At 31.3% G+C, this 15,214-nt stretch overlaps 1 protein-coding gene across 1 annotated transcript in view; it reads right to left on the bottom strand.

Annotated features, from left to right (window-relative positions):
- LOC143235815 (uncharacterized) overlaps window positions 1–15,214 on the bottom strand; it is a 105,249-nt gene that overhangs the window by 21,113 nt on the left and 68,922 nt on the right. Inside the window, exons 21-23 of the mRNA XM_076474009.1 lie at window positions 11,505–11,616; window positions 10,717–10,847; window positions 8,803–8,998 (exon numbers count right to left, since the gene is read on the bottom strand). Coding sequence (XP_076330124.1) covers window positions 8,803–8,998; window positions 10,717–10,847; window positions 11,505–11,616 — 439 coding nt within the window. The remainder of the gene's footprint in view (window positions 1–8,802; window positions 8,999–10,716; window positions 10,848–11,504; window positions 11,617–15,214) is intronic.

Here is a 15,214-nt window from a genome sequence, read left to right as displayed (position 1 = left end):
GTATATAGTAAAGTTTAAACTCCAGATGACAGATTACAAATAATGACAAAATGTATATAGTAAAGTTTAAACTCTAGATGACAGATTACAAATAATGACAAAATGTATATAGTAAAGTTTAAACTCTAGATGACAGATTACAAATAATGACAAAATGTAGTTTATAGTAACAGATTTTAAACTATAGATAAAGACAGATTACAAATAATGACAAAATGTATATAGTAAAGTTTAAACTCTAGATAACAGATTACAAATAATGACAAAATGTATATAGTAAAGTTTAAACTCTAGATGACAGATTACAAATAATGACAAAATGTATATAGTAAAGTTTAAACTCTAGATGACAGATTACAAATAATGACAAAATGTATATAGTAAAAGTTTAAACTCTAGATAAACAGATTACAAATAATGACAAAATGTATATAGTAAAGTTTAAACTCTAGATGACAGATTACAAATAATGACAAAATGTATATAGTAAAGTTTAAATAGATGACAGATTACAAATAATGACAAAATGTATATCCAGATGACAGATTACAAATAATGACAAAATGTATATAGTAAAGTTTAAACTCTAGATGACAGATTACAAATAATGACAAAATGTATATAGTAAAGTTTAAACTCTAGATGACAGATTACAAATAATGACAAAATGTATATAGTAAAGTTTAAACTATAGATGACAGATTACAAATAATGACAAAATGTATATAGTAAAGTTTAAACTCTAGATGACAGATTACAAATAATGACAAAATGTATATAGTAAAGTTTAAACTCTAGATGACAGATTACAAATAATGACAAAATGTATATAGTAAAGTTTAAACTCTAGATGACAGATTACAAATAATGACAAAATGTATATAGTAAAGTTTAAACTCTAGATAACAGATTACAAATAATGACAAAATGTATATAGTAAAGTTTAAACTCTAGATGACAGATTACAAATAATGACAAAATGTATATAGTAAAGTTTAAACTCCAGATGACAGATTACAAATAATGACAAAATGTATATAGTAAAGTTTAAACTCTAGATGACAGATTACAAATAATGACAAAATGTATATAGTAAAGTTTCCAGATGACAGATTACAAATAATGACAAAATGTATATAGTAAAGTTTAAACTCTAGATAACAGATTACAAATAATGACAAAATGTATATAGTAAAGTTTAAACTCTAGATGACAGATTACAAATAATGACAAAATGTATATAGTAAAGTTTAAACTCTAGATGACAGATTACAAATAATGACAAAATGTATATAGTAAAGTTTAAACTCTAGATGACAGATTACAAATAATGACAAAATGTATATAGTAAAGTTTAAACTCTAGATGACAGATTACAAATAATGACAAAATGTATATAGTAAAGTTTAAACTCTAGATGACAGATTACAAATAATGACAAAATGTATATAGTAAAGTTTAAACTCTAGATGACAGATTACAAATAATGACAAAATGTATATAGTAAAGTTTAAACTCTAGATGACAGATTACAAATAATGACAAAATGTATATAGTAAAGTTTAAACTCTAGATGACAGATTACAAATAATGACAAAATGTATATAGTAAAGTTTAAACTCTAGATAACAGATTACAAATAATGACAAAATGTATATAGTAAAGTTTAAACTCTAGATAACAGATTACAAATAATGACAAAATGTATATAGTAAAGTTTAAACTCTAGATAACAGATTACAAATAATGACAAAATGTATATAGTAAAGTTTAAACTCTAGATAACAGATTACAAATAATGACAAAATGTATATAGTAAAGTTTAAACTCCAGATGACAGATTACAAATAATGACAAAATGTATATAGTAAAGATAGACAGATTACAAATAATGACAAAATGTATATAGTAAAGTTTAAACTCTAGATGACAGATTACAAATAATGACAAAATGTATATAGTAAAGTTTAAACTCCAGATGACAGATTACAAATAATGACAAAATGTATATAGTAAAGTTTAAACTCCAGATGACAGATTACAAATAATGACAAAATGTATATAGTAAAGTTTAAACTCTAGATAACAGATTACAAATAATGACAAAATGTATATAGTAAAGTTTAAACTCTAGATAACAGATTACAAATAATGACAAAATGTATATAGTAAAGTTTAAACTCTAGATGACAGATTACAAATAATGACAAAATGTATATAGTAAAGTTTAAACTCTAGATGACAGATTACAAATAATGACAAAATGTATATAGTAAAGTTTAAACTCTAGATGACAGATTACAAATAATGACAAAATGTATATAGTAAAGTTTAAACTCTAGATGACAGATTACAAATAATGACAAAATGTATATAGTAAAGTTTAAACTCTAGATAACAGATTACAAATAATGACAAAATGTATATAGTAAAGTTTAAACTCTAGATGACAGATTACAAATAATGACAAAATGTATATAGTAAAGTTTAAACTCTAGATGACAGATTACAAATAATGACAAAATGTATATAGTAAAGTTTAAACTCTAGATGACAGATTACAAATAATGACAAAATGTATATAGTAAAGTTTAAACTCTAGATGACAGATTACAAATAATGACAAAATGTATATAGTAAAGTTTAAACTCTAGATGACAGATTACAAATAATGACAAAATGTATATAGTAAAGTTTAAACTCTAGATGACAGATTACAAATAATGACAAAATGTATATAGTAAAGTTTAAACTCCAGATGACAGATTACAAATAATGACAAAATGTATATAGTAAAGTTTAAACTCCAGATGACAGATTACAAATAATGACAAAATGTATATAGTAAAGTTTAAACTCTAGATGACAGATTACAAATAATGACAAAATGTATATAGTAAAGTTTAAACTCTAGATGACAGATTACAAATAATGACAAAATGTATATAGTAAAGTTTAAACTCTAGATGACAGATTACAAATAATGACAAAATGTATATAGTAAAGTTTAAACTCTAGATGACAGATTACAAATAATGACAAAATGTATATAGTAAAGTTTAAACTCTAGATGACAGATTACAAATAATGACAAAATGTATATAGTAAAGTTTAAACTCTAGATGACAGATTACAAATAATGACAAAATGTATATAGTAAAGTTTAAACTCTAGATGACAGATTACAAATAATGACAAAATGTATATAGTAAAGTTTAAACTCTAGATGACAGATTACAAATAATGACAAAATGTATATAGTAAAGTTTAAACTCTAGATGACAGATTACAAATAATGACAAAATGTATATAGTAAAGTTTAAACTCTAGATGACAGATTACAAATAATGACAAAATGTATATAGTAAAGTTTAAACTCTAGATGACAGATTACAAATAATGACAAAATGTATATAGTAAAGTTTAAACTCTAGATGACAGATTACAAATAATGACAAAATGTATATAGTAAAGTTTAAACTCTAGATGACAGATTACAAATAATGACAAAATGTATATAGTAAAGTTTAAACTCTAGATGACAGATTACAAATAATGACAAAATGTATATAGTAAAGTTTAAACTCTAGATGACAGATTACAAATAATGACAATGACAAAATGTATATAGTAAAGTTTAAACTCTAGATGACAGATTACAAATAATGACAAGATGTATATAGTAAAATTTAAACTCCAGATGACAGATTACAAATAATGACAAAATGTATATAGTAAAGTTTAAACTCCAGATGACAGATTACAAATAATGACAAAATGTATATAGTAAAGTTTAAACTCTAGATAACAGATTACAAATAATGACAAAATGTATATAGTAAAGTTTAAACTCTAGATAACAGATTACAAATAATGACAAAATGTATATAGTAAAGTTTAAACTCTAGATGACAGATTACAAATAATGACAAAATGTATATAGTAAAGTTTAAACTCCAGATGACAGATTACAAATAATGACAAAATGTATATAGTAAAGTTTAAATTCTAGTAAAATAAAAGAAAGTTTCTATATGGTTACTGATTTGACTTTGACAATGTTTCATGAAACATCTAGCCAATTTTAGTTTTACTGGTCAAAACCCAAACTGATATGATATGCCTGTTTCCTATGTGATAATACTGCTTGTACCTTAAAGGCCAAATGTCTGTCACATCTGAACCTTTCAAATGTCTGACTATCTCTTGAACACCAGAATAACAAAGATCAGATATGTTAGGTTACATCAATAACAGTGAATACAACTTTAGTACAACACTGTCGTGAGGAAGTAAAACACCCTTTTAAAAATTATTAAATAAACAACCAGTAAAGTGGTGTCCAAAATATATTTGTAAATAGCAATGAAACGTTTTTGTGTCATAACATCAGCAAATAGATACTTGTCAGTTTCATAAGTAAATACTGAGATTTATAGTTATAATGTGATCAAAACATTTTGGTTTGGCAGCGATACATCAGTAACTGGCAACTCTTATTAATTAGTAAACACACAATAACAATCAGTACTAAAGTTACCGGTTACAAGCACTGATTAGCTGAAAACATTCAAGAAAGTTGAAATATTTAATACATGTATCATAAGTCAGTTACAGGCACGAGTCTCTACAGAGAAATAAGTGTTCACGTGAAAAGTTTAAATTAAAGAGACAAGTTCTGACAGGCTTAACATATTACTACATCACTAAATTAATTAACAGAAACGACCTAACATCCACAAAATATGTCAATTTTACGAAGAGTTTGGCTTTATTTTATGACTACCAAGGTATTGTGTAAGTAAATTATTGTTAAATGTGGAAGAAAACACAATAAGAAACATTATTAAATCATATATTCAGTTACTTTCGCTGACTAAACTAACTGACTTTATTACAACTAATATTCTTTACACTGCAGTTCCTATGAAAAACTTCCATACAATAAAACAATAGACTACAACATTTTCCTCTAAACAGTAAAAACGTTACACTAGTGAATTACAATGCTTACCTTTACGGTTAACAAATATGACATCTCAAAAAGCACAAAGTTTGGAAGCCAAAAGATTTCAACATATCAGTTCATCATACAACACAACAATAATTGGTCAGTATTGAAAGTTAATAGAAATAATAAACACACGTTATGAGAAGATCATCAAGCCATAAACACAAGAAACTGAAACATTAACAGAAGTGTTAACAAACCTATTACATACAACTAGTGTGACATTTATTCAATAAATGAAGCACACACTCATTTATTGAAAAACAGGAAAGGGAAACTTTACAAAAGAAAAAAAGTTTGAAGAGATGGTAGTGAAACTGTACTTTTATATTCACAGAGTAGTTAAAAGACATGGACAACACTGTGTATTTCAGTTTTCTCCAAACTACTGGTAATGAATTACTTAGGTTTGTTACTTACTTGAGCCTGAAATTTAAACCAAAAGAAATTTATCAAACCTTAAAACTATTACATATAAAAAAACGTATAATAAACTTGCTTAATTTGACCCAAATTTTTTCAGCAAAACAACTGAAATAGATTCTGAAATGTGAAACATAATTAAATAAATAAATTTTAATCAGTAATATTAAACAGTGAAAGAAGAGAAGAGAGCTTAACTTACAAGATCATTAACACAAGCTGTTTACTTCATGCACTGATTACTCAACCTTGTAAACTATAGTACCATTAAATCTTTATCCAATTCTCTATAAGAATGTCTCAGAACCAACGACAACTTGCTAAGTAGTTCTGACAATGTAACCTTTCACTATCGTAAATTACTTGTTACACATTTTATTGTTCACATATAGAGTGAGGTGGCTAGGTAACAAACAGCATAAAAAAATTACACTGATTAAAACAAAAGTTATATGAATAACACAATTCTGAAATAACAATAATAATAATCTATTTAAAAATAATTAAGAAAACAGGTATTAAACACTATAAACTATGTCTATACCCATCTAATCCAAAGTTAAAACAACATTAACTTGTCGTCACAGCCAAGATTAAGCAGGCAACAGGAAGTAACAGATTTAAATTATAAAATATTACCCACAGTGTGCAAGTGATAAGAAGATACGAAATGGATCAAAGTAATACAACTTAAACAATGAAGTAGTTTTACTGATAAATATCAGAATTACAAGAAATTAATACTGTTAATCTAATAGAGCTATTCTATAATTGTTAATCTAATAGAGCTACACTATAATTGTTAATCTAATAGAGCTACACTATAATTGTTAATCTAATAGCTCTATCCACACTCAGGTACTCCTGTTCTTCAACAAAAATAGCCAAAGAGCAAGACATGTGGCTGCAACTCAATACATAAAGCATGGTCAATAGTATCAGTTGTTGGTCAACCAAACATTAGAATGAGGAAGATGTGTAATCTAAGCAAATTTGATCATGGAATGATTGTTGGTGCCAGACATGGTGGTTTCAGCATCTCAGAAACTGCTGACTTCCTGAGATTTTCATGCACCACAGTCTCTAGAGTTTACAGAGAATAGTTAGAAAAACAAAACATATCCAGTAAGTGGCAGTTCTGTGAGCAAAAACACTTTATTAATGAAAAAGATCAGAGAAGAATGGCCAGACTTGTTCAAGTTGACAGGAATGCCATAAATACACAAATAACCACTCTTTACAACAGTGGTATGCAGAAGGACATGTCTGAATATATAACATGTTGAACCTTGAAGTGAATAGGCTACAGCTGCAGAAAACCACCCCAGGTTTCACTCTTGTCAGCTAATAACAGGAATATGAGATTACAGTGAGCACAGGATCACCAAAACTGAACAACTGAAGATTGACAAAATATTGCCTGGTCTGATGAACTTCAATTTCTGTTGTGACATGCAGATGGTAGGTTCAGAATTTGGCATAAACAGCTTAAATTCATGGATCCATCCTACCTCATGTTAATGGTAGAGGCTGGTGGTGATAGTATGGGGAAAGTTTTCTTAGCACATATTACACCCCTTAATACCAGTTTAGCATCATTTGAATGCCACAGCATATGTGAGCATTCTTATTGACTATATGCATCATTTAAGGCCACAGTTTATCCATTTTCCAATGGCTACTTCCAGCAGGATAAAGTACCATGTCACAAAGCACACATCATCTCAAACTGTTCCACAAACATAACAGTGACTTCAGTGTACTGCAATGGCCCACACAGTCCCCATATCGCAATCCAATAGAGCACCATAGGGATGAGGTGGAACAGGAGGTTCACACATGAATATGTGACTGACAAGTCTACAGGAACTGTGTATTTCTATCAAGTAAGCAGGATCAAAATCCTAAAAATGTTTTCAGCACCTTACTGAATCCATGCCACAAAGAATTCAGGCTGTTCTGGAGTCAAAATGGGGTCCTACCCAGTACTAGTCAGGCAAGCCTAATAAAGTGGCCGGGGGTCCTACCCAGTACTAGTCAGGCAAGCCTAATAAAGTGGCCACTGAGTGTACATAATGAATTGTTCACAGACTGCATTAGCTAATACAAAATAACTAACTGTATATTGAAAGTTACTATCTTGACATATTAATTAATAAATTATTGTATAGAAATGTGTTTTAAAAAGATTGGAATTTTCCGTAACTATATCAATTCTATAAATGGTTGCAAGAAGACTGCTTAATTTACCATAAAACTGAATAACACAGTGTTCCAAGTACTGTAGAAGATAAAACCATCTTATATGTACCAAACTGTATCAGTGTGCTGTGTGTAGTATCACCAAACTGTATCAGTGTGCTGTGTGTAGGATCACCAAACTGTATCAGTGTGCTGTGTGTAGGATCACCAAACTGTATCAGTGTGCTGTGTGTAGGATCACCAAACTGTATCAGTGTGCTGTGTGTAGGATCACCAAACTGTATCAGTGTGCTGTGTGTAGGATCACCAAACTGTATCAGTGTGCTGTGTGTAGGATCACCAAACTGTATCAGTGTGCTGTGTGTAGGATCACCAAACCGTATCAGTGTGCTGTGTGTAGGATCACCAAACCGTATCAGTGTGCTGTGTGTAGGATCACCAAACCGTATCAGTGTGCTGTGTGTAGGATCACCAAACCGTATCAGTGTGCTGTGTGTAGGATCACCAAACCGTATCAGTGTGCTGTGTGTAGGATCACCAAACTGTATCAGTGTGCTGTGTGTAGGATCACCAAACGTATCAGTGTGCTGTGTGTAGGATCACCAAACTTTATCAGTGTGCTGTGTGTAGGATCACCAAACTTTATCAGTGTGCTGTGTGTAGGATCACCAAACTGTATCAGTGTGCTGTGTGTAGGATCACCAAACCGTATCAGTGTGCTGTGTGTAGGATCACCAAACTGTATAATATGTATATTGTTTGTCAAACACAATAACAACTGATTCAATTATAATATAGGTATTTATACTAATACTTCTCATATAAACCTCTGAGACTTGTAGACTGATTTACTTATTAAATGTTAGCTTTGAAAGGTATTTATCTAAATGTTTATTTGATGGAGTAAATTATAGCACATTGAACTTGTACTCTTTTCTTACCACATGTTTAGCATGCAGATCACCAAACTGTATCAGTGTGCTGTATTAAAAAATCTCCAGTGTCCTCAAACATTAGTTTTGTTGGAGAATCCACAAATACCGAGTTCTATTTTCAACAAGTAAACGACATGCTTAGTGTCTCAGCACAATTAATCACAATAAACTAAAGTTGCTGTTAACGTGGTTAAAAGTTGAACAGTTTCCACAATACAAGATTATACACACCTGATGACCTATTGGATGATGACTCCCTTGATCCTGGAATAGATTTGTTACGGTCAACCGAGAGACTTCTGCTGCTTTCACGACTTATGCTTTCTGGTGTTTTGATCTTCTGTTCCACTGACCTGGAGCGATTCTTCTTAAAACTTAATCTTCTTCTCAATGTTCCCATGAAAGATCTTGATCCCTCCGTCTTCCTCTTTCAACTGACGACAAATAAATATTTCCTGTGTGAAATGTGCATTTATCTTTACAGAAATACAACCAGAGAAGTATGCAAGCACAAATATTAGTTTTAAATCTAATTTACAACACTACAATATAGTTTAATTATTTTTTAAATATTATTCCAGTTAAACTCAGACAAGATATACAGTAATATTTACTTAATAATTTAGTAAACTAAAAAACTTTTGTAAACAGACTGTATGGAAAGTAAACAGAGTGAATTTTACACAACATATCAAGCCTTAAATTAAATCATATTTAATTTAATTTTATAGAGAAAGAAAAGGTAAAATTAGTAAGTATGTAAATGAATGAACACAAAATATATTTGAAACACAATATAAACACAGCCACAGAAACAAACATCCAACACCTTGATGCATTACGTAATGAGATACGTTATCATTCCTGCCAATTCGTTGGATATTTGTTTGGTGGCTGTGCTTATATTATTTGTTCAAGTATATTTTCATTTTCTCTTTTCTTTCATTTGAAAATTAAATTTGATTATATATATTTATTTAATTATTTATCCATACTTTGAAATGTATATAGATGTTGCTGTGACATTATTGTCAACATATTTCTGTACCCAAGCCTTTTATTAAATATAAATACGTACAGTTACATATCTCAAGTTGTTTTTTATTAGAGTTATACACACACACACACACACACACACACACACTTACACACACATAAAAAAAATGTGGAATCACAAGCAACAATGCATAGGAGTCCCTGTATTTGGAGGAGTGTCACACTCCAAGGAGTCCCTGTATTTGGAGGAGTGTCACACTCTAAGGAGTCCCTGTATTTGGAGGAGTGTCTAATTGGTACAGAGTTCTGCTACATGATTAAATCATCATTTAATGAGACAAGTGTATGAAAGAATAGATGGGAGACTTCCCAAGGGTGGTGATATGGGTGGTGATTTGGTATATACAAGTTTGTTCCACTGTTCGCTGTCGGCGTGCTTCTTTAAACATACAAGTGTTTGTTCCACTGTTAAGCTGTCGGCGTGCTTCTTTAAACATCAAGTGTTTCTTCCACTGTTAAGCTGTCGACGTGCTTATTTAAACATCAAGTGTTTGTTCCACTGTTCGCTGTCGACGTGCTTCTTTAAACATCAAGTGTTTCTTCCACTGTTAAGCTGTCGACGTGCTTCTTTAAACATCAAGTGTTTCTTCCACTGTTAAGCTGTCGACGTGCTTCTTTAAACATCAAGTGTTTCTTCCACTGTTCGCTGTCGACGTGCTTCTTTAAACATCAAGTGTTTCTTCCACTGTTCGCTGTCGACGTGCTTCTTTAAACATCAAGTGTTTCTTCCACTGTTAAACTGTCGACGTGCTTCTTTAAACATCAAGTGTTTCTTCCACTGTTCGCTGTCGACGTTGCTTCTTTAAACATCAAGTGTTTCTTCCACTGTTCGCTCGTCGTTGCTTCTTTAAACATCCAGTGTTTCTTCCACTGTTAATTGTCGACGTGCTTCTTTAAACATCAAGTGTTTCTTCCACTGTTCGCTGTCGACGTGCTTCTTTAAACATCAAGTGTTTCTTCCACTGTTAAACTGTCGACGTTGCTTCTTTAAACATCCAAGTGTTTCTTCCACTGTTAAGCTGTCGGCGTGCTTCTTTAAACATCCAAGTGTTTCTTCCACTGTTAAGCTGTCGGCGTGCTTCTTTAAACATCAAGTGTTTCTTCCACTGTTAAGCTGTCGACGTGCTTCTTTAAACATCCAAGTGTTTCTTTCACTGTTCGCTGTCGACGTGCTTCTTTAAACATCCAAGTGTTTGTTCCACTGTTCGTTGTCAGTGTGTCTGTTTAAATATACAAGTTTGTTCCACTGTTCGTTGTCAGAGTGTCTGTTTAAATATACAAGTTTGTTCCACTGTTCGTTGTCAGAGTGTCTGTTTAAATATACAAGTTTGTTCCACTGTTCGTTGTCAGAGTGTCTGTTTAAATATACAAGTTTGTTCCACTGTTCGTTGTCAGTGTGTCTGTTTAAATATACAAGTTTGTTCCACTGTTCATTGTCAATGTGTCTGTTTAAATATACAAGTTTGTTCCACTGTTCATTGTCAATGTGTCTGTTTAAATATACAAGTGTTTTCCGCTGTTTGTTGTTAATATGTTTCTTTAAATATACAAGTTTGTTCCACTGTTCGTTGTTAACATGATTCTTTAAATATACAAGTTTGTTCCACTGTTCGTTGTTAACATGATTCTTTAAATATACAAGTTTGTTCCATTGTTTGTTGTCAATGTGTTTGAAGTAGGTTGAGTCATAAAGGCTATTAAAAACATAGTTTTGTAGATGAAAAGAATCATTTGTATAGTACAACGTATTTTTCATATAGTAATAACATTTAATTTCTCTTAACATACCTTGTTCTAAAAACAAAACTCGTTTTGTTTTTTATTATCTCCAATGATGTGACTCAGAAAACATGAAATAATAAAAATTTTCCCTTTACCTTCTTCTTTCTCACTTTCAGAAGAAGATATAGTCTCCCCTACAGCAGTCTGATCTGTTTCAGGAAGTCGGCTACACGGAGGTGTGGCACTGCTATCTATTATTTCTTCAGCCTAAAGAAAACCAAATAATGACAATACAAGGACAAGAGGAAATTCGTTAAGATAGTAATGTGAAAATCCAAATAGTAATACCTCTGTTATTAATCTTAAATAATTAAAGTATTATGTATATACTTATTACTGCAAAATGTAGAAATATATTTCCAAATCATTCTCATAAAATCTACACAAAGTTAGTTAAATGAAACTATATGATTCATAGTAATGCAATGTTGAACAGTATAAAGAAGACAGAGCTATAAGCAACAGACAAAACAGCACAAATTACCAGACAAGGTATGTTTATAACACTGTAACTTTCACATCACTGTGCAAGTTATCCACGGAAAATATTACAGTTTACAGTGATGTACAAGTGCATGTAATTAGATTTGAACTTTATCCAACATTCACGACAATTCCTTAAACTTCGTTTCACGAGTGTGGTGTATGTTTAATTATGTTGTGTTTGAATAAAAGGTGAAGAACCTTATTTTATGTTATTTATGTATTATATAAACAGCTAGCAAAAAGGAAATAAAATAATAACTTTCGTGTAATGTATTAATAAGTACATTCCTTTCTGATCTCTTCCTTCACAGAAGCGATACTTTCGTGTAGTGTGTTAATAAGTACATTTGTTTCTGATCTCTTCCTTCACAGAAACGTACTTTCGTGTAGTGTGTTAACAAGTACATTTGTTTCTGATTTCTTCCTCCACAGAAGCGTACTTTAGTGTAGTGTATTAATAAGTACATTTGTTTCTGATCTCTTCCTTCACAGAAACGTACTTTAGGTGTAGTGTGTTAATAAGTACATTTGTTTCTGATCTCTTCCTTCACAGAAACGTACTTTCGTGTAGTGTATTATCAAGTACATTTGTTTCTGATCTCTTCCATCACAGAAACGCACTTTAGTGTAGTGTATTAATAAGTACATTTGTTTCTGATCTCTTCCATCACAGAAATGCACTTTCGTGTAGTGTCTTAATAAGTACATTTGTTTCTGATCTTCCATCACAGAAATGCACTTTCGTGTAGTGTGTTAATAAGTACATTTGTTTCTGATCTCTTCCTCCACAGAAACGTACTTTCGTGTAGTGTATTAACAAGTACATTTGTTTCTGATCTCTTCCTTCACAGAAACGTACTTTAGGTGTTGTGTATTAACAAGTACATTTGTTTCTGATCTCTTCCTTCACAGAAACGTACTTTCGTATAGTGTATTAATAAGTACATTTGTTTCTGATCTCTTCCTCCACAGAAACGTACTTTCGTGTAGTGTATTAACAAGTACATTTGTTTCTGATCTCTTCCTTCACAGAAACGTACTTTCGTGTAGTGTATTAACAAGTACATTCCTTTCTGATCTCTTCCTTCACAGAAACGTACTTTCGTGTAGTGTATTACTAAGTACATTTGTTTCTGATCTTCCATCACAGAAATGCACTTTCGTGTAGTGTGTTAACAAGTACATTTGTTTCTGATCTCTTCCTCCACAGAAACGTACTTTCGTGTAGTGTATTAACAAGTACATTTGTTTCTGATCTCTTCCTTCACAGAAACGTACTTTCGTGTTGTGTATTAACAAGTACATTTGTTTCTGATCTCTTCCTTCACAGAAACGTACTTTCGTATAGTGTATTAATAAGTACATTTGTTTCTGATCTCTTCCTCCACAGAAACGTACTTTCGTGTAGTGTATTAACAAGTACATTTGTTTCTGATCTCTTCCTCCACAGAAACGTACTTTCGTGTAGTGTATTAATAAGTACATTTGTTTCTGATCTCTTCCTTCACAGAAACGTACTTTCGTGTAGTGTATTAACAAGTACATTTGTTTCTGATCTCTTCCTTCACAGAAACGTACTTTCGTGTAGTGTATTAATAAGTACATTTGTTTCTGATCTCTTCCTTCACAGAAACGTACTTTTCGTGTAGTGTATTAATAAGTACATTTGTTTCTGATCTCTTCCTTCACAGAAACGTACTTTCGTGTAGTGTATTAACAAGTACATTTGTTTCTGATTTCTTCCATCACAGAAACGTACTTTCGTGTAGTGTATTAACAAGTACATTTGTTTCTGATTTCTTCCTCCACAGAAACGTACTTTCGTGTAGTGTATTTAGTACATTTGTTTTTGATCTCTTCCTTCACAGAAATGCACTTTCGTGTAGTGTATTAATAAGTACATTTGTTTCTGATTTCTTCCTCCACAGAAACATGCACATGCAGGTAATTCTAGTTCTCCAATTGTTGTTAAAAAGTTGAATAGAAAATAAGAGGCATTATTAACATCTGTCGTTTAAGAGGATACTGCTTCAAAAAACTGTTTTATTGACATACACATATGTTGGTGGGTATATAATGATATGAGGCTGTTTAACTGCCACAGACATTCTGAAAATTTATGATACTGTGGAAAAGCAGTATCTAAAGGTCTGTTTTATAATATTGTCAGAAACCATCCAGTACAAAAATGATCACAAACACATACTGATCTGATGAATATGAAAAACGTGAAGATGGATCTACAAATGCTATGAAAGGACCAATCTAAGATCCATATGTTTATTTAATTGAAAACATGAAAAACTGGTTTGAAATACATGTTGTAAAAGTGGGTTCTAATCTACAAGGACAGTAAAAGACTGTACAGTATAAATGAAAGAAATCTATTCTGATCAATATGATAATACAGTTGAGGTTATGGGATGATCTGCTGAATACAGGTAAGTTAGTTTCAAAATGAAGTTTTCATTCTAAATACTTGTGGTCATTTAATATAATTATGTATAGACGCAAACCTTTTCAAACTTTTCTCAGATACACGAAAGTGTTGATGTATCGATAATTAAACTGAGAGTTATGTCTGACAATACACACACACACACACACACACACACACACACACACTGCTGGCCAAAATCTTAGAGCCAATGAACATAAAGAAAGCATATGCATTTTGCGTTGTTAGACTCAACCACTTATTTGAGCAGAGCTTCAAAAGATGACAATAAGAAAAGGAAAAATAAAAAAAAACATTTTAGCATTTAATAGGAAAATGTGAACACTATGAAATTAGCCTAACTACAAGCTGGTCAAAAGTTTAAGACCATACTGAAACGAAGTGTTAATTGGTAAACACATAACGAAATTTGGTCATTTGTGTTCAAGCATTAACGTTGTCAACATCTTCCACTGATATCTCCTGTGTTGCATTGGGTGAAAACATGGCAAGGACTAAAAAGTTGACAGAGTTTGAACGTGGCAGAATTGTTGAGCTGCAAAAGCAAGGTCTCTCTCAAATGCCATCACTGGTAAGATTAGGAGTAGTAAAACTCCTGTTGCAAATTTTTTAAAAGATTCTGAGGGATATGGAACAAGAATTTCAAGTGGTCAGCCCAAGAAAATTTCACCAGCGTTGAGCAGGAGGATTCGTCAAACCAGATTAAGGCCCTCACGGACACAGAATGCAGCACAAGAACAATAAGATGGCATCTATGAGAGAAAGGCTTTAAAAACCGTAAACGTCTTCAAAGGCCACGCCTCCTTCCATACCACAAAACAGATCAGTTAAACTTAGCTGAGAAGCACCAAACATGAGACG

Source organism: Tachypleus tridentatus, chromosome 12 (genome assembly GCF_004210375.1).
Source record: "Tachypleus tridentatus isolate NWPU-2018 chromosome 12, ASM421037v1, whole genome shotgun sequence".
Taxonomy (NCBI): Eukaryota; Metazoa; Arthropoda; class Merostomata; order Xiphosura; family Limulidae; genus Tachypleus; species Tachypleus tridentatus.
This window is presented reverse-complemented; position numbering and strand designations above follow the sequence as displayed.